Source organism: Pseudophryne corroboree (assembly GCF_028390025.1).
Source record: "Pseudophryne corroboree isolate aPseCor3 chromosome 3 unlocalized genomic scaffold, aPseCor3.hap2 SUPER_3_unloc_99, whole genome shotgun sequence".
Taxonomy (NCBI): Eukaryota; Metazoa; Chordata; class Amphibia; order Anura; family Myobatrachidae; genus Pseudophryne; species Pseudophryne corroboree.
Genome location: NW_026967595.1, coordinates 164,942 through 192,519, shown reverse-complemented (window position 1 = coordinate 192,519; position 27,578 = coordinate 164,942). Strand labels below are relative to the sequence as shown.

At 46.6% G+C, this 27,578-nt stretch overlaps 1 protein-coding gene across 1 annotated transcript in view; it reads right to left on the bottom strand.

The window, feature by feature from the left end:
- Positions 1-454: 454 nt before the first annotated feature.
- Positions 455-27,578, bottom strand: part of LOC134984939 (uncharacterized) — a 45,078-nt gene continuing 17,954 nt past the window's right edge. Inside the window, exons 2-7 of the mRNA XM_063950392.1 lie at positions 4,255-4,396; positions 3,347-3,538; positions 2,814-2,892; positions 2,598-2,695; positions 1,867-2,314; positions 455-1,425 (exon numbers count right to left, since the gene is read on the bottom strand). Coding sequence (XP_063806462.1) covers positions 896-1,425; positions 1,867-2,314; positions 2,598-2,695; positions 2,814-2,892; positions 3,347-3,538; positions 4,255-4,332 — 1,425 coding nt within the window. The 5' untranslated portion in view covers positions 4,333-4,396 and the 3' untranslated portion in view covers positions 455-895. The remainder of the gene's footprint in view (positions 1,426-1,866; positions 2,315-2,597; positions 2,696-2,813; positions 2,893-3,346; positions 3,539-4,254; positions 4,397-27,578) is intronic.

Sequence of the window (27,578 nt, the reverse complement as noted above, 5' to 3'; positions counted from 1 at the left end):
TTATTCACACATGCAGCAGCAGCAGCTGCTCCTACCACTTTAACCCTATATTTTTATCACTCCTGCGATGCCCTGGGGTTGTCTGTCTGGGTGGCTCTGGGGTGTCCTGTCCCCCGGACCTGAACCCCTATAGTTAGTGTTAGGAACTTACCCAATGAGAGGCTACCTTGATGCAGTGGTTAAGCTCATAGCCCTGGCCAGGAATATGCTAAGTGCCTCTGGTTACTACAGGTTGAGCTAGTGTGAGATAGTGCACCTGCTACCTTTTCCCTCTGTACACTCATTTGTACTGGGAAAGATCTTGAATCACGATTCCCCCACCTTTATCCGCTGAGCGAATAGTGATGTCTTGGAATGAGCCAAGATCTTTTAAAGCTTTAAATTCATCCTTAGTCAGATTAGAAGGACCAGTATGTTTCATTGGAGTGTTCTCATCTATCAAAGTTTCAATGCATCCTTTAAATGCTTTAATGCTTTTATTCGATACAACTGGGTCAAAGCTCGATTTTCTGAAAACAGGTGGAATGTCTGCTTGTGGTGTAGAATTTTTTAAAAATTCTCGTAGTCTGATTCGACTTCTAAACTTCTGAAGATCTACCTGATTAGTGAAAACATCCAGGGTATGGGTAGGGACAAAAGACAACCTTTTGTTGAGCACTGTAAGTTCCTCAGATGTTAGTTGCCGAGAAGAAAAGTTAAACACTATGTTTTCTTTGCGCCCCGTTTTTCTTGCTTTCCTTGCATTTGGCTGCTCCTCCTGGTGCATGGCCTTTCGCGGTGTCGTTTTTTGAACAAGTCGAGATGCCCGTAGGTGGTTTGTTGGCAACCTGGGAGGTGGACGGACCAACACATTCAGTGTCAGTGGAAGAACCAGCTCCACTCGAGTTGTCAGTCTCTAATGGATATGGAAACGTCTGCGTGGATTAACAGGCCTCTGTTGTCCTTGGCTTTTGTGATAAGCCCAACTATAGACACGGTGCTGTTCGTAATCTTTCTTGACAATTTCTAATTTATTTTTCTTGAATTTGATTACATTTGTGCGGTATTGACCCACTTGCTGTGTCAGCTTACTTAACCAATACTCAGGTGCTTCGTGATTAATTCTTTCCAAGTTAACATTTTCAAAGGCTGAAATTTTTGCTTTAGTATTATTCAATTCTCTTCTTGATTCCTCTATAACTAGAAGTATCAAGTCAAACGAGCACTTGTTAAGAATTGCTGCCCACTTTCGGCAGAAATCCTGATTGTCTCTCCCTATGGTAGGGATGTTCCCAATACGGAATCCTCGTGGAATAAGTTTTTCTCGGAAACAATCAGAGAGGGAGACTCCATGCAAAAAGAAGTCCACTTCTCTTTTTCTCAGTTTTAATAGTTGTCCAATCAGATGTTCAATCGATTCTGTCCCGTTGGTGTCAGAAATTTTCTCTGAGAAGAGAATGGATTAAGCCTCTGAATCAGTGAATGTAAGTTGTTCTCCTACTGGTAAAACGAAATCGCTGAACCTTGGAACCGGTTCCTGAGATGTCATCACACAGCCACTCCACCACTACAGTGAGATAACATCTCAGGAACCTCATGAAGGATATCTTGTATAATGCTGTGGAGGGGGCCCCGGCTATTGGGTTCCCATGGAATCACCACAGTGTATATGTGCAGGTGCCTGCAACTCCCTTCCAGTAGGTAGCAGCCTCCCGGGTGCCTCTCCTAACCTCTGGTAGGTAAATGTAGATAGAACAAACGGATGGCACTCCTTGGATAAATAAAACTCAGAACACGTTCTGGGGGTCAGCGATTTCATTTTAACAATAGGAGAACCACTATCTTAATAATATAAAAACATACACGTAATAAGTGTTTATTACTCACCTGTGCTGATATCTGTAGGGATTTCCTTCTCCTTACACTGATGATCACCCCTCACATACGTCTCTTCTTCTCCCTCTGTATCTTCCGCCTTCATATCAGTCACATACGTCTCTTCTTCTCCCTCTATATCTTCTGCCTTCATATCAGTCACATACGTCTCTTCTTCTTCCTCTATATCTTCTGCCTTCATATCAGTCACATACGTCTCTTCTTCTCCCTCTGTATCTTCTGCCTTCATATCAGTCACATACGTCTCTTCTTCTCCCTCTGTATCTTCTGCCTTCATATCAGTCACATACGTCTCTTCTTCTCCCTCTGTATCTTCTGCCTTCATATCAGCCACATACGTCTCTTCTTCTCCCTCTGTATCTTCTGCCTTCATATCAGTCACATACGTCTCTTGTTCTCCCCCTATATCTTCTGTTTTAATATCAGACAGACTTTCTTCCTAAAAAACAAACACACAAAAAAACACTCTGACATTTGCATACAGTCAGATTAAAGTTTGGTGAAACAGTATAATATCAGTGTATAAGACACAGCAACTCTACAGATCATATATTGACAGTTCACAACACCCATAGAGGGAGAAAATAACTTGTGGCGAGCCCGAATGGGGATTTCTAGCGCTCTCAACGCTGCTGGCATACTGGTGGCAAGGATGCAGCTGTCAGTATACTGAAGGCCAGCGTCCCGGCCGCATTTAAATCGTACGTATTCCACCCACTTACCTGATCCTTCCGTGGGATCCTGTGATTCTCCTCTGTACAATCCTGGGAATACAGAGGAGGGGGACATCTCTCTGGGGTATCTCTGTTACTGGGCCCATCTGTAGGAGACACACAGTGACTGAGTACAGTGTATATATGTGATTATCAGGTGATGTGTTTATATAGGGGGCCCCATACCTGCTCTCCCCTGTACAAAACATGACAGTCTCCTCTTACCCAGTGATGTGAGGGGCCGGTGATTCTCCATCATCACGTCCTTGTACAGACCCCTGTGTTCCTCTATATACTCCCCCTCCTGCATGGAGACATAGACAGTGACATCCTGATATCTTATAGGAACATGACACACACAAAGATACAGTCATCACCCAGACACGTCCCCTGGTGTTACTGTATAATGCCCCATTCCCAGCAGTCACCTCTCCAGTCATCACCCAGACACGTCCCCTGGTGTTACTGTATAATGCCCCATTCCCAGCAGTCACTTCTCCAGTTACCAACCAGACACGTCCCCTGGTGTTACTGTATAATGCCCCATTCCCAGCAGTCACCTCTCCAGTCATCACCCAGACACGTCCCCTGGTGTTACTGTATAATGTCCCATTCCCAGCAGTCACCTCTCCAGTCATCACCCAGACACGTCCCCTGGTGTTACTGTATAATGCCCCATTCCCAGCAGTCACCTCTCCAGTCATCACCCAGACACATCCCCTGGTGTTACTGTATAATGTCCCATTCCCAGCAGTCACTTCTCCAGTCAGCAGCTGAATGATCTTATTGGCAAGTTCCAGGATCTTCTGGTCATTGGGCCTCTCATGTATCAGTGAGTAAGGTTGAGGAACCGTGATGGGGCTCCGGTTCCTGTTCAGTCCTCCTGACACACGGGGACGGCTGCTGCATGTCTCAAAATCACTGGATGTCTTCTTAACTACTGTGTAATCCTGTGTATTGGGGAAGACACCAACTATGAATACATATACTCCAAGATCTCCTTACTTCCCCAGTCATGTGTCTGTATTATTACTATAGATATGTGATGTCCCTATGACACTCCCAGATCCCCTCATCTCCCCAGTCATGTCCCTGTAATATTACTATAGATATAAGTGATGTCACTGTGACACTCCCAATCCCCTCACCTTTTCAGTCATGTCCCTGTATTATTAGTATAGATATAAGTGATGTCACTGTGACACTCCCAATCACCTCACCTTCCCAGTCATGTCCCTGTATTATTAGTATAGATAGTATAGATATAAGTGTTGTCACTGTGACACTCCCAATCCCCTCACCTTTCCAGTCATGTCCCTGTAGTATTAGTATAGATATACGTGATGTCACTGTGACACTCCCAGATCCCTTCACCTTCCCAGTCATGTCCCTGTATTATTAGTAGAGATATAAGTGATGTCACTGTGACAGTCCCAGATCCCCTCAACTCCCCAGTCATGTCCCTATATTATTAGTATAGATATAAGTGATGTCACTGTGACACTCCCAGATCCCCTCACTTCCCCAGTCATGTCCCTGTATTATTACTATAGATATAAGTGAAGTCACTGTGACACTCCCAGATCCCCTCACCTCCCCAGTCATGTCCCTGTATTATTACTATAGATATAAGTGATGTCACTGTGACACTCCCAGATCCCATCACCTCTCCAGTCAGCAGGTAGATGATCTCCATGGTGATATGTATTATCCTCTCAGTCCTGTGACTCCTGTCCATGTCCATGCTTAGTGATGGATGAGAACATGTGACGTGTAATAAAGACTCTGGTTCCTCACTGCTGGAATGTCTAGAAATAAATATAATACATATAACACACATCACAGAAAACACATGTAACACAGACACATGACACTCTGTGACCAGTAAGACTCCCCCCCCCCCCCTCTCCCCCCCCAGCCACAGATTCCTGGTCAGCATCTGTCAGAGGTTCCTGTGACCCATAAGGCTCCTCAGAGTCACACAGCGCTGTACTGTATAATGTTACCCCAATGCTCCTCCCATGGCCGGGGTCTTATTCCTCCCAGACACGTACTTGGTGCCAGTTGCTACACAGGAATCAGTTACAGACACATGAATTAGGGATGTTAGGATTTTGTATTAACAATGTCTATAATATTTGTCCTATTAAAAACACGTTAAAGGTTAAAGAACACAGTACGCAATTGGCGCAAAAAGTACCGCAAGGGTACGCCCTTAACTATACCTTAAGGAATGTACTTATACTGTAAACATTTGTGCAGTGACAATGTGTAGATGTAATGCAGTGTAACCTTGTTAGCTTAAAAGCTGTATGAGCGACTATGACGCTCTGAGAACCTTTATGCATTTGTAATAATCAATCAAATTCCGGTCTAAGGTTCTAACGCCTTTAGTGAGAGAATGAACGTTCAAAAAGAATAATACAATACAAGCTATACACTACCAAAATAACATAGAATATCTAACCAAGTTACTAACATAAAATACAATAAAGACACAAGTACGTTTAAGGGGGAGGGGAGAGAGAGGGGGAGAGAGAATGGCTAACAATAACAATAAGACAATATGGTTGCAGAGAAGCTTACACATGTGAGGAATAATCGCTGCGCAGTTAGTCAATGCTGAGAATCTTTGTGGAGAAAATACTTGAGCTTACCCATACTGGCTGTCCCTATATACACAACCCTACAATACCGCATGGGACAGAAGCTAGACTCCATTTTGGGAAAACTCCCATGATTCCAAAGACTGCACCACATAGTTGAAAGGGGGAGGGGAAAACACCCAGCAGCAGCCATTTTACTCAAACCAACTAATCTTATTCCACATTCCAATCCAACTAATTATATTCCACATTCCAATCCAACTTCCTAGAACCATCTTATTGCATACAGTCCATGTTATATGAATCACCAGATCACAATGTAACCACACATCCCAGCATGCCATTGCTACAGAACCCATATTCACAAGTAACTGCATGGCGGTATTCATGATTGACAAGATATATTATAACAAACCAGCACAATCTATTTTAAATCACCATATGCAAACAAATACCACAAATGCTATGCTACAGGTTGTCTAATGTCCCAGCTACCATCACAGATTCCCAGATCTATCACACAAACAAGTTACAATATCCTATTTAAACCAGCACCATTGACCTTAAAGCAATCTGTCTATATTTCCTTATCTAGCCATGTGAATTCTATACTTAGCCTTCCGCTTGGAGGTCAGTCCTAGGGATGAAGCAGCCATGCTGCTGGGTGCCAGGTAGCTGTGTGAGTGAGTGAGCCCTGTGATTTCCAGTGGATAATATCATACCTGCATTCCAGCTGTGGGGGTGTGTCAACCACAGGAAGTGTGTCTTTCACAGTATGTGAGCTAGCTGTATCAGTGGCCTTGGTTATGCAAAACGATGGGTGATGACTAACACATTCCTGTCTTGTGGGAAGCTATTGTTTGGCGAATACAAAACAAAACCCTGTCTCTGGGTTTTGTTCGATATTCATGATGTCCACTTTCAGTTGAGACAATGACATCTCAGCAATCATTCTTCTGGAGACAAATCCAGCCCCATTTCGTAAACACAGGTGTTGGCCCTCCTCATTGAGTCTCAAAGCTCACTGTAATTAAAGGCTATTGTACTCCGTCTGCGGGAAAGATACTGATTTGGAATACAATTAATCTTCAATTACTATTCCTGTGCTTAACTATGCATATGAACATGTGAAGCCCTCCCAACATGCAAGCTATTGTTTGGGGAATCTCTAAGGTCAAAGAGCCATCTTTAATATACCATACTTTGCTGAACTCAGGGGAATATTAACTTCTAAAATACATTATTTTGATTTAAATATGCCGCGTGCACACACACATGAAGTGCATATATGGCAACGTGCAGCGTGATATTTTTCTGACTTTGACAGTATTACATTTATTCTAGAACCTGAGAGGATGTGTGACTGTACCCAGGTCACACAGATAGGGGGGGAGGTGAGGGGAGAGGGGATCTGGATGGTAGATCGACAGTCAATAAGTCCACCACGATTGGTCGACATGGGGAAAAAGGTTGACACAGAAAAAGGTCAACTTGACTTTTTTTTTTTTTAAATCAAAGTTTTATTAATAGAACAATCGAAAACAGTACATAGAAAACATGAGTACGGTTGAGATAGAGCGTGAGAAAACAGGAAGATATAATAAATTCTCAGCAAAAATGCTCTGCATTACAGATAAAAATCAAACTATAACAAAGTAGATAGTGGGTATATAAAAATCTAGTATATCAAGAGAGAAAGAGAAAAATTAGTAATAGACAGGAAACCAAACACAAAACCAAAGAGAGAAGGAAAGAAGACAGGGGAGATGAGAAGAACTACTCGCCAGGGCCAGCCAGTGGAGCATCTGGGAGAGTTTAGGAAGAAAAAAGGAGAGAAAATATAAGAGAGAAATAGGAGTGAAAGAGAAAACGAGGGGGAGGAATGAGCGGACAGAAGAGGGGAGAGTGGGGGAGGAAAGCAGGAGGAGAGGGAAATAGAAAGGAAAAGAGCGTAGAGAAAAGAGCGAGCCGGGTATGAAAAGGGGGAAGGCAAAAGAGGAAGTGATGAGGTATCGGTTGAGGACTGGTAGATCCACTTGAAATTCAGAGTACCAGGGTTTCCATACTTCATGAAATTTGTCCACAGTGTCATTTAGCATAGAGGAAAGATGTTCCATTCTAGCCACAAACCAAATACGGTTCACCAGTTCCCGACGCGTGGGAGGATAGGTTTGTTTCCATGATTTAGCAATTTGAAGCTTAGCAGCACGAGAAATATGGAGTACCAGTTTGTTTTCGGGTCTAGACAGCTGGCAGGCCGGGGTACACAAAAGAAGCAACATAGGTGGAAGTGGGGGACAAAAGGGAATGACCGGATTAATCAGATTCTGGACCAATGTCCAAAAGGGCACGAGCTTGGGACAACTCCACCAAATATGGAAAAATGATCCAACCTGACCACACCGGCGCCAACAAAGGTTGGGCGTATTGGAGTACATTTGATGTAAGCGGTCTGGAACAAGATACCATCGTGTATATACCTTGTAGGAGTTTTCCTTAACGGATACGCTGAATGGCTTCGTAAGACGCTACCATCTTTCCCAGGATTTGCGTGCAGTGATGCACCGACACCTGTTTTGGTTTCAGGAGGTCCCTGACCAGAATCACCAACTCCTGAGCCTTCTCCTCCGGGAGAAACACCTTCTTCTGTTCTGTGTCCAGAATCATAGCCAGGAAGGGCAGACGCGTCGTAGGAATCAGCTGCGACTTTGGAATATTCAGAATCCAGCCGTGCCGTAGCAACACTTCCTGGGAGTGTGCTACGCTGATCAACAACTGCTCCCTGGACCTTGCCTTTATAAGGAGATCGTCCAAGTACGGGATATCTGTAACTCCTTGCTTCCGAAGGAGTACCATCATTTCGGCCATTACCTTGGTAAATACTCTCGGTGCCGTGGACAGACCAAACGGCAACGTCTGGAATTGATAATGACAGTCCTGTACCACAAACCTGAGGTACTCCTGGTGAGGTGGATAAATGGGGACATGCAAGTACGCATCCTTGATGTCAAGAGATACCATAAAATCCCCCTCTTTCAGGCTTGCAATGACCACTCTGAGCGATTCCATTTTGAACTTTAACTTTTTCATGTAGATGTTCAAGGATTTTAAGTTTAGAATGGGTCTTACCGAACCGTCCGGTTTCGGTACCACAAACAGTGTAGAATAGTAACCCTTTCCCTGCTGATGGGGGTGTACCATTATTATCACTTGCTGGAGGTACAGCTTGTGAATTGCCGCCAGGACTACCTCCCTCTCCGTGGGAGAAGCTGGCAAGGCAGATTTTAGGTAACGGTGAGGGGGGTCACTTCCAACGCCAGCTTGTTTCCCCGCCATACAATCTGTATAGCCCAAGGATCCACCCGTGAGCGAACCCACTGATTGCTGAAGTGTCAGAGACGCGCCCCCACTGCTCCTGGCTCCGCCTGTGGAGCCCCAGCGTCATGCGGTGGACTTAGTGGAAGCCGGGGAGGACTTTTGTTCCTGGGAATTAGCTGCATGGTGCAGCTTCTTTAATATGGCCAAGGGTCAGCAATACGGTATCCCTGTCCAGGGTATCTAACTCCTCTGACAGAGAATCTGTCCATGCTGCTACAGCACTGCACATCCAGGCTGAAGCAATAGCCGGTCTCAGTAGAGTACCAGAGTGTGTACACACTGACTTCAAGATACCTTCCTGCTTCCTATTCGCAGGCTCCTTTAGAGCGGCCGTATCCTGAGACGGCAAGGCCACCCTCTTAGATAAGCGCGTCAGCGCCTTGTCAACCCTAGGGGAGGATTTCCAGCGTAACCTATCCGTTGGCGGGAAAGGGTACGCCATTAGTATTCTTTTGGAAATCACCACTTTCTTTTCGGGGGATAACCACGCTTCTTCACATAACTCATTTAATTCATGAGACGGGGGAAAAGTCACTGGCTGCTTTTTCTCCCCAAACATATTTACCCTCTTGTCGGGACAGGGTTAACCTCTGAAATGTGTAATACATTTTTCATTGCAATAATCATGTATCGGATGGCCTTGGTCATTTTAGGCTGTAATTGTGCCTCATCATCGTCGACACTGGAGTCAGACTCCGTGTCGGCATCCGTGTCAACCAACTGAGATAGTGGGCGTTTTTGAGACCCTGACGGCCTCTGAGGCGCCTGGGCAGGCCCGGGTTGAGGGCCCGGCTGTCCCCCGGCTGCAACATCCTCAAACCTTTTGTGTAATGAGTTTACATTGTCATTTAAGACCTTCCACATATCCATCCAATCCGGTGTCGGCACCACATTTATCTGCCCTTGCTCCGCCTCCACGTAACCCTCTTCAAACATGTCGACACAGCCGTACCGACACCCAGCACACACACAGGGAATGCTCTGACTGAGGACAGGACCCAAAAGGTCTTTGGGGAGACAGAGAAAGAGTATGCCAGCACACACCACAGCGCTATATAACTCAAGGATACACACTACACAAGTGATTTCCCAATAGCTGCTTAATATACAACTTTAGTGCCTAAATTTATGTGCACCCCCTCTCTTTTTACCCTTCTAGTGCCAGGAGACTGCAGGGGAGAGCCTGGGGAGCGTCCTTCCAGTGGAGCTGTGAAGAAAAATGGCGCTGGTGTGCTGAGGAAGAAGGTCCCGCTGTCTGTGACTGAAAAATGGCGGGGGATTTTACACATATACAGTACCTGACTGCATTACGTGTATATTTATGCCAAAGGTACTCTAATTGCTGCCCAGGGCGCCCTGCACCCTACAGTGACCGGAGTACGTGGTGTGCAGTGGGAGCAATGGCGCATAGCTGCGGTGCTGTTCGCTACCTTCAATGAAGACAGGAGTCTTCAGCCGCCGATTTCACCTACTTCCAGCTTCTGATCTTCTGGCTCTGCGAGGGGGGCGGCGGCGCGGCTCCAGGAACGGACGATTGAGGACAGCTGCCTGTGGTCGAACCCTCTGGAGCTAATGGTGTCCAGTAGCCTAAGAAGCGCAACCTAGCTGTGAACAGGTACGTTTGCTTCTCTCCCCTCGGTCCCACGTAGCAGTGAGTCTGTTGCCAGAAGTAGCTCACTGAAAATAAAAAACCTAACAAATACTTTCTTTAACTAGCAGGCTCAGGAGAGCCCACTAGGAGCACCCAGCTCTGGCCGGGCACAGATTCTAACTGACGTCTGGAGGAGGGGCATAGAGGGAGGAGCCAGTGCACACCAGATAGTACCTAATCTTTCTTTTAGAGTGCCCAGTCTCCTGCGGAGCCCATCTATTCCCCATGGTCCTTACGGAGTCCCCAGCATCCACTAGGACGTCAGAGAAAATCCCAGGAGACTCTATCAAAAGCCTTTTCTGCGTCCAAAGCTAATAGCATAGAGGAGAGCCTGTTAACGTTAGCGTGGTGAACCAGGGCACTAGTACGTCTAGTGTTATCTAGAGCTTGACGGGAAGGAACAAAACCGACTTGGTCGGGGTGTATTAGAGATGGGAGGAGTGGGTTGAGACGTAAGGCCAATATTTTTGCGAAAAGTTTAAGGTCCGTGTTTAAGAGGGATATGGGACGATAGTTAGAGACCAGTTGTTGATCTTTTCCTGGCTTGGGGATGACCGTGATTAAAGCTTTAGTGGTTTCGCTACGGAAACAATCGCCGGCAAGAACTTTATTGAAAAGTGACGTTAGGTGGGGAATAAGAGAGCTTCCAAATGTTTTATAATATGCAAAAGGTAAGCCATCGGGTCCCGGGGCTTTGGAAGGCTTTTGCAGCTGAGGAGCCGCAAGTACCTCCTCCTCTGAGATAGGATGGCATAGTGCCTCGGAAGTGGGGCAGTCTAGTTTTGGCAAAGAGCATGAAGCTAAATAGTCTGGGGTGGGTATGCGTGCATCAGAAGCAGCGGAGTCAATGTCTGGGGAATTGTATAGTCGTGTGTAGTATTCCTTGAAGATAGAATTGATGTCCAAAGGGTTATAGTGAGTAGTGCCCTTGGAGTCTTTGATCGATGCGATAGATGTGAGAGCTTTACGAGCCTTCAGTCTGTTTGCTAGGGGAGTGAGTCAGCTTTATTACTCTTTTCGTAGAAACACTGATTAAGCCAACGGAGGGATTTCTCGATTTTTTCTGTCAGGAGAGCATTAAGAGCTGCCTTGGCGGCAAATAGCTGTTTATAATTAGCATCCGTGGGATTTTTCTTATGAAGAGAGTCAAAGGTGTGGACTTGGTCGGTGAGAGATTTGAGAAGTAACTTATGTTCCCTATTACGGTGCGAGGCAAAGCCGATTATGTGACCACGGAGGACCGCCTTGTGGGCCTCCCAGACTAGAGGAGAACAGCCCATGGGAGGATTATTTAAGGAAAAGTAGTCAGTCAGAACATCTTCTAGTTTAGATTTAACGGATGGGATCTTAAGGAGAGTTTCATTTAGGCGCCAGGAAGGTCGGGAGTTAGGTACGTCTAAGAGGTCAAAAGCGACAGTTATTGAGGAGTGATCTGACCAGACACTAGGAACGATGGAAGAGGATAGGATATGTTTGGTGGCCATAGGACCACAGAACAGGTAGTCAATTCTGGAGTATGAGCAATGCGGAGTGGAAAAAAAAGTGTAGTCCTTGGAGGACGGGTTGAGAGCTCGCCATGTATCAAACAAAGAGGCTTCTTTTATCTGTTTAGAAAACGCAAGGGAGATTGGGCAGGGGCGGGCGCCTCTCTGGTGAGCGGATCTGTCAAGGAAAGGGTCAAGTACTGCGTTAAAGTCACCTCCCAAGAATACATAGCCCGCTCTATGTTTATGTAGATTGGTGAAAAAAGTTTTAAAGAATCGTTGTTGTCCCGAGTTGGGAGCGTATATGTTTGCAATGGTCACCTCCAGTTGACCCAGCCTGCCAACTAAAATAATATACCTCCCATCCGCGTCAGTGTGAACCGAGGATAGAACAAAGGGAAGTTTGTTGCTAATCCATAATAGCCACTCCGTTATGTTTGGAGCTGCTTGAAGAATATAATACCGTGGAGAATCGTTTAGAAGCTATGGTGGGGTGGTCTGGGTTCCTGAAGTGAGTTTCCTGGAGTAGAACTATGTCTGCTTGTAGAGTGCGGATTGTGCGAAACAGGTGTGACCGTTTCTGGGGGACATTAAGGCCCCGGACATTCATGGAAGCTATAGTGAAGGGCATGGTGGATGAGAAGTAAGAAAAGAGTGAGAGAGAGATATGGGTAGGGAAGACTGGATAGGAAAGACGACTCAGTGTCAAGAAGAGAAAAAAGAGGAAGAGTGAGGAAAGGAGAGAGAGAGAGAGAGAGAGAGAGAGAGAGAGAGAGAGAGAGAGAGAGAGAGAGAGAGAGAGAGAGAGAGAGAGAAATAAAATGAAAAAAAATAAAAGGAGAGGGAGAGAGGTGAAGAGTACTCTACTTGGGTCAGGTTGAGTATAGCAGAAAAGTTAGGTGAGAGAAGATAACACCCGAAGCAGTGTAGTGGCAGGTACTCAACAAGTAGGATTTAAGAATCCAAGTGGGCGAAGGAAAAATAATCTCCTGATCGCCCCAGAGATAAGAGTAAAAAATAAAGAAATATATATAAAAAAAAAAAAAGATATTGTTAAAAGAGAAAAGGTTATGAGTGAGCGGAAAGTGGTGTGTTGAGAACGTAGTGGGAAGGAAAGTGAAAAGATTTACAAGTTAGAGATAGATATGCAAAGGTCGGGGGGGGGGGGGGCCGCAACCCCTGGGTGATAGAGGAAAGGTGAATGAGAGAAAAAAAAAGGGAGGGAAACCCCACGGTAAAATGCGGAGCAACACTACAGTTGTGAGAAACAGCCCCAACAATTGAGGAGAACATTCCTAATACGGATTTTGGTGAGTACACCACCTATCATACATATAGATTCAAATAACAAAAGGTACATTTAGAAAAGTCAAACCATACCAGAGCACACCAAGTGAAGGGAAACAGTAAAAGCATAACGGTAAAGTCTAACCATAGATGTAGCAATCCTATAATCTAGGCATTAATAGAAATGTCAGGATGGCTCTGAAAGCAGGCCCGATACCTGATCCACCAGGGTGGAAAAGGCATGAGAGGGCGCACATGGTGTAGTAGTGGTGAGCTAATATGGAGCTCAGGTGGATTTGATAGATGTGGGATGCTGAACCTACGCAGGTCGAGAACGTGAAGACATCTGCAGGGTCTGGAGCGAATTCAGCAAGAGGGGAGGAGAGAGGATAAAGAGGAAAAAAAAAAACACAGGACACCCCTATAGAAAAATGCAAAATGGTACCATAAGTGTGAGAAGTAGCCCCACTGTATGAGGAAAACGTATGTGTCACGGGTTCTAGAGAATATTGCTGAGGCATGTGCAACAAATAACATCAGACGGTTCAAATAGCAAGGAGTGCATACCTAAAATCTGAACCATGGCAGGGTGTACCTAGGGAAGGAAAACATTAATAGCAGGAGGATATAGAGTAACAGCATATGTAACCGTCCTGAAGTTAAAACAGAAGGGGGGAAAAAAAAAGGGGGGGGTATGAGAAGCCACTCAGTCGTACAATAGCAAAAATCAGAAATGACGCTCAGGCAGTGTCGGCAAAGGTAAGGTATTGAAACGCCAAGGGTGTTAAGAGTCTTAAGACCGCTGCCCGGATTGGAGTGAGTTCAACGGGGAGGGGGACGGGGGAGGAGAAGGAGGGGCGTCCCGAAGAAGTCCTGCTTTGCACTGTAATAAGGTGTTAATTGGGGTGATCCAAATCAGGGGGGGTCCTGATTCTTTGATGTGTGATAATAGGTCTTTGCCCTCACGAGGATCCCGTACAATAACAGTCTTCCGTGAAGATCCACAATCAACTTGAAGGGAAACCCCCAACGATACCGGATATACCTATCCCGTAGAGCCTTAGTGAGATCACGAAGTTCCCTTCGTTTGGCGATGGTGAGGGGGGCCAGATCGTGGAAAAACTGAAGTGTGGTGATGATTTGAGGAGGATTTGGGATTTGCCTCGCATAGAGAAAAGGACCCTCTCCTTGTCTTTGAATTTAAGAAAGCGCAGGATCACATCACGGGGGGGGTCACCCTCTCTGGGCTTGGGACGTAGGGCCCGGTGAGATCTTTCTAGTGGAAGATGAGTGTCGCCGAGGTCCAGTAGCAAAAAGGCAAAGAGAGTGTGGAAATAGGACTCTGGATTGTCCGCAGTAACAGATTCCGGGATGTTTTGAATATGAAGGTTACATCTGCGTTCGCGATTTTCTAGGTCCTCATTTTTAGTACGAAGATCAGCGAGTTCAGAAATCACGTGATCTAGGTCCCTGCCCGTGTCGTTTAAAGCTTTTTGGAAGGCATCTTGTCCATTTTAGTAGCTCTAGAGGCGAGGGAGGAGATATCTGACCTAATGGAGGTCACTGCATTATCTAGCTTGGATTCCAGGGATTCCGTAAAGTCGGTAATGAGAGAGCGGAGGGCCAAAATATCGTCTTTCATGGAAAGTGCCGGGGCCGATTTAGCTGGAGTCTCCATTAAGCTTTGGACTGGGGAGGGTGGGCCCCTTTGTTGAGTGCCTTTGGTGGCCCTAGTGAAGTGTTGAGAGATATCAGCACCCCCTTGTTTAGGAATAATGTAAAGAGGATATTAGCGCTTGTTGGTCACAAATGAAAAGGTGTGTCACAATTAAATCACAATTTATTAAAGGAGTATAAATTATAAAAAGCAATGCACATAAGTGGTTAATACCACATAAAAACACGTAAAATGAAGTAGATAGTGTAACTCCCAATGTTATATCATCCTATTGGAAAATGTATCAAAAATGGACCTGTTCCTATGAAAGTCCCCTTGGTTGATAAGGTTCAATGTCCTATTCGTGGATTTTATAGTTACCACCAACGTATCTCGAGGTAATTAGGCGAATCTGCGTCCGCAAAAGTGCTGTTCCTCGGCGGGTGGTGAATGATGACTTTCCACGATGAAATAGGATTGTCCTTGTATATCCAGAAGGAATGTTCAACGGGGACTTGGTCCAGGTCCAGTAGTTCCAATATATGAGGGAGTAAACACTGACAAGCAGGTCTCACCGACGCGTTTCGTTGCAATACAAGCATACTTTGAAAGGATTTGGAATCCCGGGTAAGACTCATACCAGCCACACCAATCACACCGTATAACTCGTGATACTATACCCAGTTAACAGTATGAAATATTACTGAGCCTCACTAACAGATGGCTCATAACAGTAACCCTTTAGTTAGGCAATAACTATGTACAAGTATTGCAGACAATCCGCACTTGAGATGGGCGCCCAGCATCCACTACGGACTACGAGAAATAGATTTACTGGTGAGTAAAATCTTATTTTCTCTAACGTCCTAGTGGATGCTGGGAACTCCGTAAGGACCATGGGGATTATACCAAAGCTCCCAAACGGGCGGGAGAGTGCGGATGACTCTGCAGCACCGAATGAGAGAACTCAAGGTCCTTCTCAGCCAGGGTATAAAATTTGTAGTAATTTTGCAAACGTGTTTGCCCCTGACCAAGTAGCAGTTTGGCAAAGTTGTAAAGCCGAGACCCCTCGGGCAGCCGCCCAGGAGCCCACCTTCCTTGTGGAATGGGCTTTCACTGATTTAGGATGCGGCAGTCCAGCCGCAGAATGTGCAAGCTGAATCGTGCTACAGATCCAGCGAGCAATAGTCTGCTTAGAAGCAGGAGCACCCATCTTGTTGGGTGCGTACAGGATAAAAAGCGAGTCGGTTTTCCTGACTCCAGCCGTCCTGGAAACATACATTTTCAGGGCCCTGACCACATCCAGCAACTTGGAATCCTCCAAGTCCCGAGTAGCCGCAGGCACCACAATAGGTTGGTTCAAATGAAACGCTGAAACCACCTTAGGCAGAAATTGGGGACGAGTCCTCAATTCCGCTCTATCCATATGAAAAATCAGATAAGGGCTTTTACATGACAAAGCCGCCAACTCTGACACGCGCCTGGCCGAAGCCAGGGACAACAGCATGACCACTTTCCACGTGAGATATTTTAACTCCACGGTTTTAAGTGGCTCAAACCAATGCGACTTAAGGAAATCCAACACCACATTGAGATCCCAAGGTGCCACAGAAGGCACAAAGGGGGGCTGAATATGCAGCACTCCTTTAACAAAAGTCTGAACTTCTGGCAGGGAAGCCAGTTCTCCTTGGAAGAAAATCAACAGAGCCGAAATCTGGACCTTAATGGACCCCAATTTGAGGTCCATAGTCACCCCTGACTGTAAGAAGTGCAGGAATCGACCCAGTTGAAATTCCTCCGTTGGGGCCTTCCTGGCCTCACACCAAGCAACATATTTCCGCCATATGCGATGATAATGTTTTACGGTCACATACTTCCTGGCTTTGATCAGCGTAGGAATGACCTCCTCCGGAATGCCCTTTTCCTTCAGGATCCGGTGTTCAACCGCCATGCCGTCAAACGCAGCCGCGGTAAGTCTTGGAACAGACAGGGCCCCTGCTGCAGCAGGTCTTGTCTGAGCGGTAGAGGCCATGGGTCCTCTGAGATAATTTCTTGAAGTTCTGGGTACCAAGCTCTTCTTGGCCAATCCGGAACAATGAGTATAGTTCTTACTCTTCTCCTTCTTATTATCCTCAGCACCCTTGGTATGAGAGGAAGAGGAGGGAACTCATAAACCGACCGGTACACCCAAGGTGTCACTAGAGCGTCCACCGCTATCGCCTGAGGGTCCCTTGACCTGGCGCAATAGTTTTCTTACTTTTTGTTGAGGCGGGACGCCATCATGTCCACCTGTGGTCTTTCCCAACGGTTTGTAATCAGCCGGAAGACTTCTGGATGAAGTCCCCACTCTCCCGGGTGGAGGTCGTGCCTGCTGAGGAAGTCTGCTTCCCAGTTGTCCACTCCCGGAATTAACACTGCTGACAGTGCTAACACATGATTTTCCGCCCATTGGAGAATCCTTGTGGCTTCGGCCATCGCCATCCTGCTTCTCGTGCCGCCTTGTCGGTTTACATGGGCGACCGCCGTGATGTTGTCTGATTGAATCAGTACCGGCTGACTTTGAAGCAGGAGACTTGCCTGACTTAGAACATTGTAAATGGCTCTTAGCTCCAGAATATTTATGTATAGAGACATCTCTTGGCTTGACCATAGTCCCCGGAAATTTCTTCCCTGTGTGACTGCCCCCCAGCCTCGAAGGCAGGCGTCCGTGGTTACCAGGACCAAGTCCTGTATGCCGAATCTGCGTCCCTCCAGCAGATGAGCACTCTGCAGCCACCACAGTAGAGACACCCTTGTCCTTGCAGACAGGGTTATCATCCGATTCATCTGAAGATGCGATCAGGACCACTTGTCCAGCAGATCCCACTGAAAGATCTGTGCATAGAACCTTCCGAATGGAATTGCTTCGTAAGAAGCTACCATCTTTCCCAGGACTCGCGTGCAGTGGTGCACCGACACCTGTTTTGGTTTTAGGAGGTCTCTGACTAGAGATGACAACTCCTTGGCCTTCTCCTCTGGGAGAAACACCCTTTTCTGTTCCGTGTCCAGAACCATCCCCAGGAACAATAGACGCGTTGCAGGAACCAGCTGCGACTTTGGAATATTCAGGATCCAGTCGTGCTGTTGTAGCACATCCCGAGCTAGTGCTACTCCGATCAACAACTGTTCCTTGGACCTCGCCTTTATCAGGAGATCGTCCAAGCACGGGATAATTATAACTCCCTTCTTTCGCAGGAGTATCATCATTTCGGCCATTACCTTGGTAAATACCCTCGGTGCCGTGGACAGACCAAACGGCAACGTCTGGAATTGGTGATGACAATCCTGTACCACAAATCTGAGGTACTCCTGGTAAGGAGGGTAAATGGGGACATGCAGGTAAGCATCCTTGATGTCCAGTGACACCATGTAATCCCCTTCCTCCAGGCTTGAAATAACCGCCCTGAGCGATTCCATCTTGAACTTGAATTTTTTTATATACGTGTTCAACGATTTCAAATTTAAAATGGGTCTCAACGAACCGTCCGGTTTCGGTACCACAAACATTGTGGAATAGTAACCCCTTCCTTGTTGAAGGAGCGGTACCTTGACTATCACCTGCTGGGAATACAGCTTGTGAATTGCCACCACTTGTAGAATCCAGGGATCCACCCGTGAGCAAGCCCACTGATTGCTGAAGTACTTGAGACGGGACCCACCCGCATCTGGCTCCGCCAGTGGAGCCCCAGCGTCATGCTGTGGACTTAGAGGAAGCGGGGGAGGACTTTTGTTCCTGGGAACTGGCTGTATTCTGCAGCTTTTTCCCTCTACCTCTACCTCTGGGCAGAAAGGAAGCGCCTCTAACCCGCTTGCCCTTCTGGGGCCGAAAGGACTGTACCTGATAATACGGTGCTTTCTTTGGCTGTGAGGGAACATGAGGTAAAAAAGCTGATTTCCTAGCTGTCGCTGTGGAAACAAGGTCCGAGAGACCATCCCCAAATAACTCCTCACCCTTGTAAGGCAAAACTTCCATGTGCCTTTTAGAATCTGCATCCCCTGTCCCCTGCCGGGTCCATAAACCCCTCCTGGCAGAAATCGACAGTGCATTTATTTTAGATGCCAGCCGTCAAATATCCCTCTGTGCATCTCTCATGTATAAGACTGCGTCTTTTATATGCTCTATGGTTAGCAATATAGTGTCCCTGTCTAAGGTATCAATATTTTCTGACAGTTTATCTGACCACACAGCGGCAGCACTGCACATCCACGCTGAAGCAATAGCTGGTCGCAGTATAATGCCTGAGTGTGTGTAAACAGACTTCAGGATAGCCTCCTGCTTTCTATCAGCAGGTTCCTTGAGGGCGGCCGTGTCCGGAGATGGCAGTGCTACCTTCTTTGATAGACGTGTGAGAGCTTTATCTACCTTAGGGGGCGTCTCCCAGCGCAACCTGTCCTCTGGCGGGAAAGGGTACGCCATTAGTAACTTTTTAGAAATTACCAGTTTCTTATCAGGGGAAGCCCACGCTTCTTCACACACTTCATTTAATTCATCAGATGGGGGAAAAACCACTGGTAGTTTTTTCTCCCCAAACATTATACCCTTTTTTGTGGTACCTGGGGTAACATCAGAAATGTGTAACACATTTTTCATTGCCGCAATCATATAACGGGTGGCTCTATTGGAATGTACAGTCGTCTCATCGTCGTCGACACTGGAGTCGGTATCCGTGTCGAAGCCTGTGTCCGCAATCTGAGGTAACGGACGTTTTAAGGCCCCTGATGGCTTTTGAGACGCCTGGGCAGGCACGAGCTGAGAAGCCGGCTGTCCCACATCTGCTATGTCGTCAAACCTATTATGTAGGGAGTCGACACTATCACGTAATTCCTTCCAGACTGCCATCCATTCAGGTGTCGGCCCCGCAGGGGGTGACATCACATTTATCGGTATCTGCTCCGCCTCCACATAAGCTTCCTCATCAAACATGTCGACACAGTCGTACCGACACACCGCACACACACAGGGACTGCTCTGACTGAGGACAGAACCCCACAACAGCCCTTTGGGGAGACAGAGAGAGAGTATGCCAGCACACACCAGAGCGCTATATAATACAGGGATTACACTATAACTGAGTGATTTTTCCCCTTATAGCTGCTTATATATATGTAATATGCGCCTAAATTTAGTGCCACCTCTCTCTTTTTTACCCTATGTTCTGGAAAACTGCAGGGGAGAGCCTGGGGAGCGTCCTTCCAGCGGAGCTGTGAGAGAAAATGGCGCCGGTGTGCTGAGGGAGATAGCTCCGCCCCTTTTTCGGCTGACTTTTCCCGCACTTTTTAAATGTATATGGCAGGGGTATTTTACACATATATAGCCTCTGGGACTATATATTGTGTATTATTTGCCATCAAGGTACTTATATTGCAGCCCAGGGCGCCCCCCCCCCCCCCCCCCCAGCGCCCTGCACCCATCAGTGACCGAAGTGTGAGGTGTGCATGGGGAGCAATGGCGCACAGCTGCAGTGCTGTGCGTTACCTTGTTGAGGACCGAAGTCTTCTGCCGCCGATTTTCCGGACCGTCTTCTTGCTTCTGGCTCTGTAAGGAGGATGGCGGCGCGGCTCCGGGACCGGACGACCTAGGCTGGGCCTGTGTTCGATCCCTCAGGAGCTAATGGTGTCCAGTAGCCTAAGAAGCCCAAGCTAGCTGCAAGCAGGTAGGTTTGCTTCTTCTCCCCTTAGTCCCTCGTAGCAGTGAGTCTGTTGCCAGCAGATCTCACTGAAAATAAAAAAAACCTAAACTATTACTTTCTTTCTAGGAGCTCAGGAGAGCCCCTAGTGTGCATCCAGCTCAGCCGGGCACAAAATTCTAACTGGGGTCTGGAGGAGGGTCATAGTGGGAGGAGCCAGTGCACACCAGGTAGTCCTAAAGCTTTCTTTAGTTGTGCCCAGTCTCCTGCGGAGCCGCTATTCCCCATGGTCCTTATGGAGTCCCAGCATCCACTTAGGACGTCAGAGAAATAATAACAACAACAACAACAACAACAACAACAACAACAGGACACCAAAGGCCACTCCCCATGTATAACAACAACAACAACAACAACAACACACCACAGGCTCCGCCCCCTGTATAATAATAATAATAAGACACCACAGGCTGCTCCCCCGTATAAGAATAATAATAATAATAATAATAATAATAATAGTAATAATAAGGTACCACAGGCTGCTCCCCCTGAATAACAACAACAACAACAACAACAACACAGGCTGCTTCTCAGGTATAATAACAGGACACCACAGGCTGCTCCTTCTGTATAATAATAATAATAATAATACACCACAGGCTGCTCCCCCTGTATTATTATTATAATAATAATAATAATAATAATAATAATAATAATAATAACAACAATAATAAGAAGAAGAGAACACCATAGGCTGCTCCACCTGGATAATTATAACAGGACACCAGAGGCTTCTCCCCCTGTATAACAACAACAACAACAACAACAACACACTACAGGCGGCTCACCTTTTACCGTATCTGCTATGGGTGCTCCTCGGGTAACGCCAAGAACCATGGAATAATATTTTCTTACATTAAGACATCTCAAATATAGATTTACCAAATTATCAACACTTATTTATATGTACAACCATGAAGATCAGAAACTCCTGTGTGAAAAACGGGTAGAACAGCCAGTAACTTATAAATATAATCTTTGTGTTATTCTAATTACTTTTAAAGTCAGAACTCACCACTAAATCATATATGCAGTGCCCACAGTGTGGGAGGAGCTGTGAGGTCATGTGGGAGGAGCTACAGTGGAGGACCTTGGTAAGAATAGAGAATTTTCCTTTGTAATAATTAAGAATTTGCGCCCGCCTACCCAAAAAGGGGGCGTGGTCTAGATGACCCCAGTTTTGCAACCTGAACTCCCAGACATTGGCCACCACAGGGGAAAAAAATCCTTATTCATTCCCCTTACATTATTTGTCATGTTTGCTCCTTACAGTAATACCCATTACACATTATGCCACACAACGTATGCCTATCACACATAATTCCACACACCATAATGTCCCTTATACATTATGCCCACATAAGTGCCAGTTACACATAATTCACCCAGTATAGTGCCAGATACACATAATGCACCCAGTATAATGCCAGACACACATAATGCACCCAGTATAGTGCCAAATACACATAATGCACCCAGTATAGTGCCAGATACACATAATGCACCAGTATAACGCCAGATACACATAATGCACCCAGTATAACGCCAGATACACATAATGCACCCAGTATAACGCCAGATACACATAATGCACCCAGTATAACGCCAGATACACATAATGCACCCAGTATAACGCCAGATACACATAATGCACCCAGTATAACGCCAGATACACATAATGCACCCAGTATAGTGCAAGTTACACATAATGCACATTAGTATAGTGAAAGTTATATATAATATTTCCAGTATAGTGCCAAATACACATGATGCACCTTGTATAATGCCAGATACACATAATGCACCCAGTGTAATGCCAGATACACATAATGCCAGTTACACATAATGCCCACAGTATAATGCCAGTTACACATAATGAACATAGTATAGTACTAGTTACATATATTCCCTGTATTGTGCCAGATACACATAATGCACCCAGTATAGTGCCAGATACACATAATGCACCCAGTATAATGCCAGTTACACATAAAGCACCCAGTATAATGCCAGTTACACATAAAGCACCCAGTATAATGCCAGATACACATAAAGCACCCAGTATAATGCCAGATACACATAATGCACCCAGTATAATGTCAGTTACACATAATGCACCCAGTATAGTGCGTTACACATAATGCACATTAGTATAGTGACAGTTATATATAATATTCCCAGTATAGTGCCAGATACACATAATGCACCCAGTATGTAAGATACACATAATGCACCGAGTATAATGCCAGATACACATAATATCCCGAGTATAGTGCCAGATTCTCATAATCAGTGGTGCAAGTATAGCGGTAAGGGCAGGTACGGTGTATTGTTATAAGACTGGCAGCTGGTACACCATACAACCCAACCACTTTGCAGTTGCCCACTATTAGTACTGCTCTGCCGAGTGCTGTATTCGGTGGTGTGGAAGTTACAACAGAGCGAGGGCTGCTGGGAGCTGTGATGATTCTCCCTGTTCTGCGGCTGCCATCCCCGAAGAGGCGCATGCTATCGCTGTGCAGTATATACATATGTGGCACAGAGATGAGAGTGGCTGGCTGCTAGGGAGAAGGCTGACATGAGACACAGTGAAGGGGGGTGGGGGCTCTAAGCCTAGAGACACAGGGGGTAATTCTGCTGCGATAACGAGATTTATGGTAAGTACTTACTGTCGTTAAATCTGTTTCTAAGAGGTACACTGGGCTCCACAAGGAATGGACAATGGGATGTAGAGTAGGATCTTGATCCGAGGCACCAACAGGCTCAAAAGCTTTGACGGTTCCCAAGAAGCACAGCGCTACCTCCTCTATAACCCCGCCCCTCCACAGGAGCTCAGTTTTCAGTTAACCAGCCCAATGCAGTAGCATGATGAGACAACATCAGTTAGTAGCCACATAAACCACACTCTCATGACAGGAGAAGTGTCAGCGGCTAATGCCATACCAACCCAAAGAAGCTAAGTGCGTCATGGTGGGCGCCTTGTGGAGCCCAGTGTACCTCGCAGAAAAAGAGATTTAACAAAGATAAGTTCTTACCATAAATCTCGTTTTCTGCTGCGCGGTACACTGGGCTCCACAAGGAATGGACAATGGGGATGTCCTAAAGCAGTTCCTTATGGGAGGGGATGAACTGTAGCGGGCACAAGAACCCGGCGTCCAAAGGAAGCATCCTGGGAAGCGGCAGTATCGAAGGTATAGAACCTTATGAACGTGTTCACTAAGCACAATTGTTCAAGGGTCGCACCACGGCCCAGTAGAATGGGAAGTAATGTGAGCAGGAGCTGACAGACCAGCCTTCACATAAGCATGTGCAATCACCATTCTAATCCAGCTGGCCAAAGTCTGCTTGTGAGCAGGCCAGCTATGTTTGTGAAATCCAAACAAAACAAAGAAAGAGAGAGAATCAGATTTCCTAATGGAAGCAGTTCTCTTCACATAGATACGGAGAGCCCGTACCATATCCAAAGACCGTTCTTTGGGAGACAAGTCAGGAGAGACAAGGGCCGGAACCACAATCTCCTGATTAAGGTGGAATGAAGAAACCACCTTAGGTAAATATCCGGGACAAGTCCTAAGGACCGCCCGGTCACGGTGAAATATCAGATGAGGTGAGCTACAAGACAGAGCACCCAAATCCGACACTCTTCTAGCTGAGGCAATAGCCAGCAGAAACACCACCTTAAGGGAAAGCCACTTAAGGTCAGCTGAACCAAGAGGCTCAAATGGAGGTTCTTGCAACGCTTCCAAAACCACCGACAAGTCCCAAGGAGCCACAGGCGGGACATAGGGAGGTTGGATACGCAACACACCCCGAGTAAAGGTATGAACATCAGGTAAGGTTGCAATTTTTTCTCTGAAACCACACCGACAAGGCAGAAATATGAACCTTGAGGGAGGCCAGCCGCAAGCCTAAGTCTAGGCCCTGCTGAAGAAAAGCTAAAAGCTTTGCAGTACTAAATTTGGAAGCGTCATGATTGTTAGATCACCAAACAAAGTAAGAATGCCAGACCCTATGGTAAATCCAAGCAGAAGCCGGTTTCCGGGCCCGTAACATAATTTTAATGACCGCCTCAGAAAAACCTTTAGACCTCAAGATGGGAGCTTCAAGAGCCATGCAGTCAAAAACAGCCGGGCCAGGTCCTGGTAGACACAAGGGCCCTGAACGAGGAGGTTTGGGCGTTGTGGAAGTAGTATTGGATGCTCTGACGAAAGGCCCTGTAGGTCTGAGAACCAGTGCCGTCTGGGTCACGCTGAAGCTATAAGAAGCAGGATTCCTCCTTCCTGCTTGAACTTCCGAATCACCCTGGGCAGAATTGAAACTGGAGGGAACACGTACGGCAGCTGAAACTTCCATGGCACCGTCAGCGCATGCATGAATGCTGCTTGAGGATCCTTTGTCCTTGCTCCGAAGACCGGAACCTTGTGATTGTGTCACAACTGAGGGTTTTGGCTGACAGGAGGAAGCCTCAGTTGTAGGGGTTGAAAGGAACTTAAACCGGGGAGGTTTAATCAGACCCCTGGACATGTAAGTATTAAAGGAAACCCGAAGGTGTGACCATGACAACCAGGTAAAAGCAAAAATAAAAGTTTATTGACAGACTCAGTGTAATAACAGACAGCAAATAATGGCAATGGCAAATGATATAGTTCCTGGAACACTTTGACCATAGAAGGTATCACAGAGCACTGGTAGGTTAAAGAACAGTTGTTAAAGTCCTTTGATGGAATAACCTTACCAGGCCTGGCTGCAGTAGTGGAGATAGCCGAGGAACATGCCAGTAGATGTAATAGATGAAGCTGTTGTATTACTGGATGGAACCAGCCAGGTGGTAAGACACGGAGTGGATGCTGAATGGGATCAGCCAGGTAATAAAGTCACAGAGTGAATGCTGGATGGAACCAGCCAGGTGATGAAACACGGAGTGGATACTGTAAGATGCTAGGGAGCGTGGAAACAGGAGAGTTGTAGAAAGGTTACCGGTGGTTGGTGGATACTGCTGGTAAGTAGGGATCCGCTGGATCGACACCGGTACTTTACAGAAGCTGGAATCTGCTGAAAGCTGGCTGCTGGAAGCAGATGGGTTAATGGCTGGAAGCTGGAACAGCCACGGAGGACTGCAGAGTCAGGCTGCACCACAGGATGGAAGGCTGGTGCGGGTCTCTTAGTGAATGCTGGAAACAGGAGCTGGAACCTGGAGAAACAAACCACAGTAGAGAGAGACTGGAACAAGGTATGACAAACAAAGCACTGACGACTTCCTGGCCCAGGCACAGGATACTTATACCTGCAGCTATGCAAGCATTGGCTGGGCAATTATGCAGATTTCCAGATGCAGTGGATTGGTGAAACTGGAGCATGTGATTAGATCCAACATGGCTGCGCCCATGTTAGAACTTGGAGGGAAAGCAGGTTTGGAAACCATGTGGAAACATAGTAGTAATGGCGGCGCCGGCCGCAGTGGACGGGAGACGCCATGCAGGATTCAAACATGGCGCCGATGTGACAGAGTCTCAGAGTGTTGTGACACAGATGAGATCCGGACTTGGAACGGTGAGCCAGCCTCAGAAGACATCTAAACGGCAGGTAATGGCGTCCAGATACCCGGATCGTGACACTGCCAAACTGAATGGCCTCGTAGGCCGCCACCATCTTTCCCAGCAATCGAGTGCATTGATGGATCGACACTCTGGTTGGTTTTAGAATTAACTTGACCACAGCCTGAATTTCCCAGGCCTTTTCCACCGGTAGAAAAACTCTCTGTAGTTCTGTATCCAGAACCATTCCCAGAAATGACAGCCGGGTCGTCAGGATCAACTGAGATTTTGGCAGGTTCAGGAGCCAACCATGTTGCCGCAACACCGTCAGGGACAGTGCAATGTGTTGCATCAATCTGTCCCTGCATCTCGCTTTTATCAGGAGATCGTCCAAGTACGGGATAATCATGACACCTTGCTTCAGAAGAAGAAGCATCATCTCCGCCATCACTTTGGTGAAAATCCTCGGAGCCATGGACAGACCAAACGGCAACGTCTGAAATTGGTAATGACAATCTTGAACTGCAAAGCGCAGGAAAGCCTGATGTGGAGGATAAATGGGAACCTGTAGGTAGGAATCCTTTATGTCCAAACAGACCATAAAGTCCCCTTTCTCCAGACTGGAGATCACTGCTCGGAGAGACTCCATCTTGAACTTGAATTTCTGTAGAAAGAAATTTAGGTCTTTTTTTGGTTTAGGATCGGTCTGCCGAGCCGTCTGGCTTCGGGACCACGAATAGGCTGGAATAAAAGCCTGCTCCCTGCTGCGCAGGAGGAACCTTGATAATGACCTGGTTTTGAGACAACTTTTGTATTGCGTCGCACACTAGCTCCCTGCTGGGCAGAGAAGCTGGCAGGGCTGATATGAAAAAACGACGAGGGGGAACATCTTGAAACTCCGGCTTGTACCCTTGTGACACAATTTTTAAAATCCAAGGGTCCAGACCAGAGCGAACCCAGACCTGACTGAAGAGCTTTAGACGTGCCCACACAGGCGCGGACTCCCGCAGAGGAGTCCCGGCGTCATGCGGTGGACTTGGCAGAAGCCGGGGAGGACTTCTGCTCCTGGGAAGCAGGGCAGCCTGGGTGTCTTTTACCCCGCCCCCTGCCTCTAGTAGTAAGGAAGGCAGAGCCTCGACCCTTTCGGTATCTATTGGGCCGAATGGACTGCATTTGATAATGATGCGTTTTCTTATGTTTAGGGGGGACATAAGGCAAAAAGGACGATTTACCAGCGGTAGCCGTAGATACTAGGTCTGTAAGACCGTCCCCAAACAACGCACCTCCTTTATATGGCAGAGATTCCATGTTTCTTTTAGAATCAGAATCCGCATTCCACTGGTGTATCCATATTGGTCGCCTAGCTGCTACCGCCATAGCATTGGCTTTTGCTCCCAAAAGACCAATATCCCTTTGTGATTCCTTAAGGTACGCCGATGCGTCCTTGATGTAACCCAGCGTCGGCATAATGCTGTCTCTGTCCAGGGTATCTAAATCTGATAACAAAGAATCAGCCCATTTTTCAATAGCACTACTGACCCACGCCGAAGCAATGACCGGTCTGAGTTGTGAACCCGTGGTCGCATAAATGGATTTTAGAGTAGCTTCTTGCTTACGATCCGCAGGGTTTTTAAGGGCTGCCGTACCGGAGGACGGTAAAGCCACCT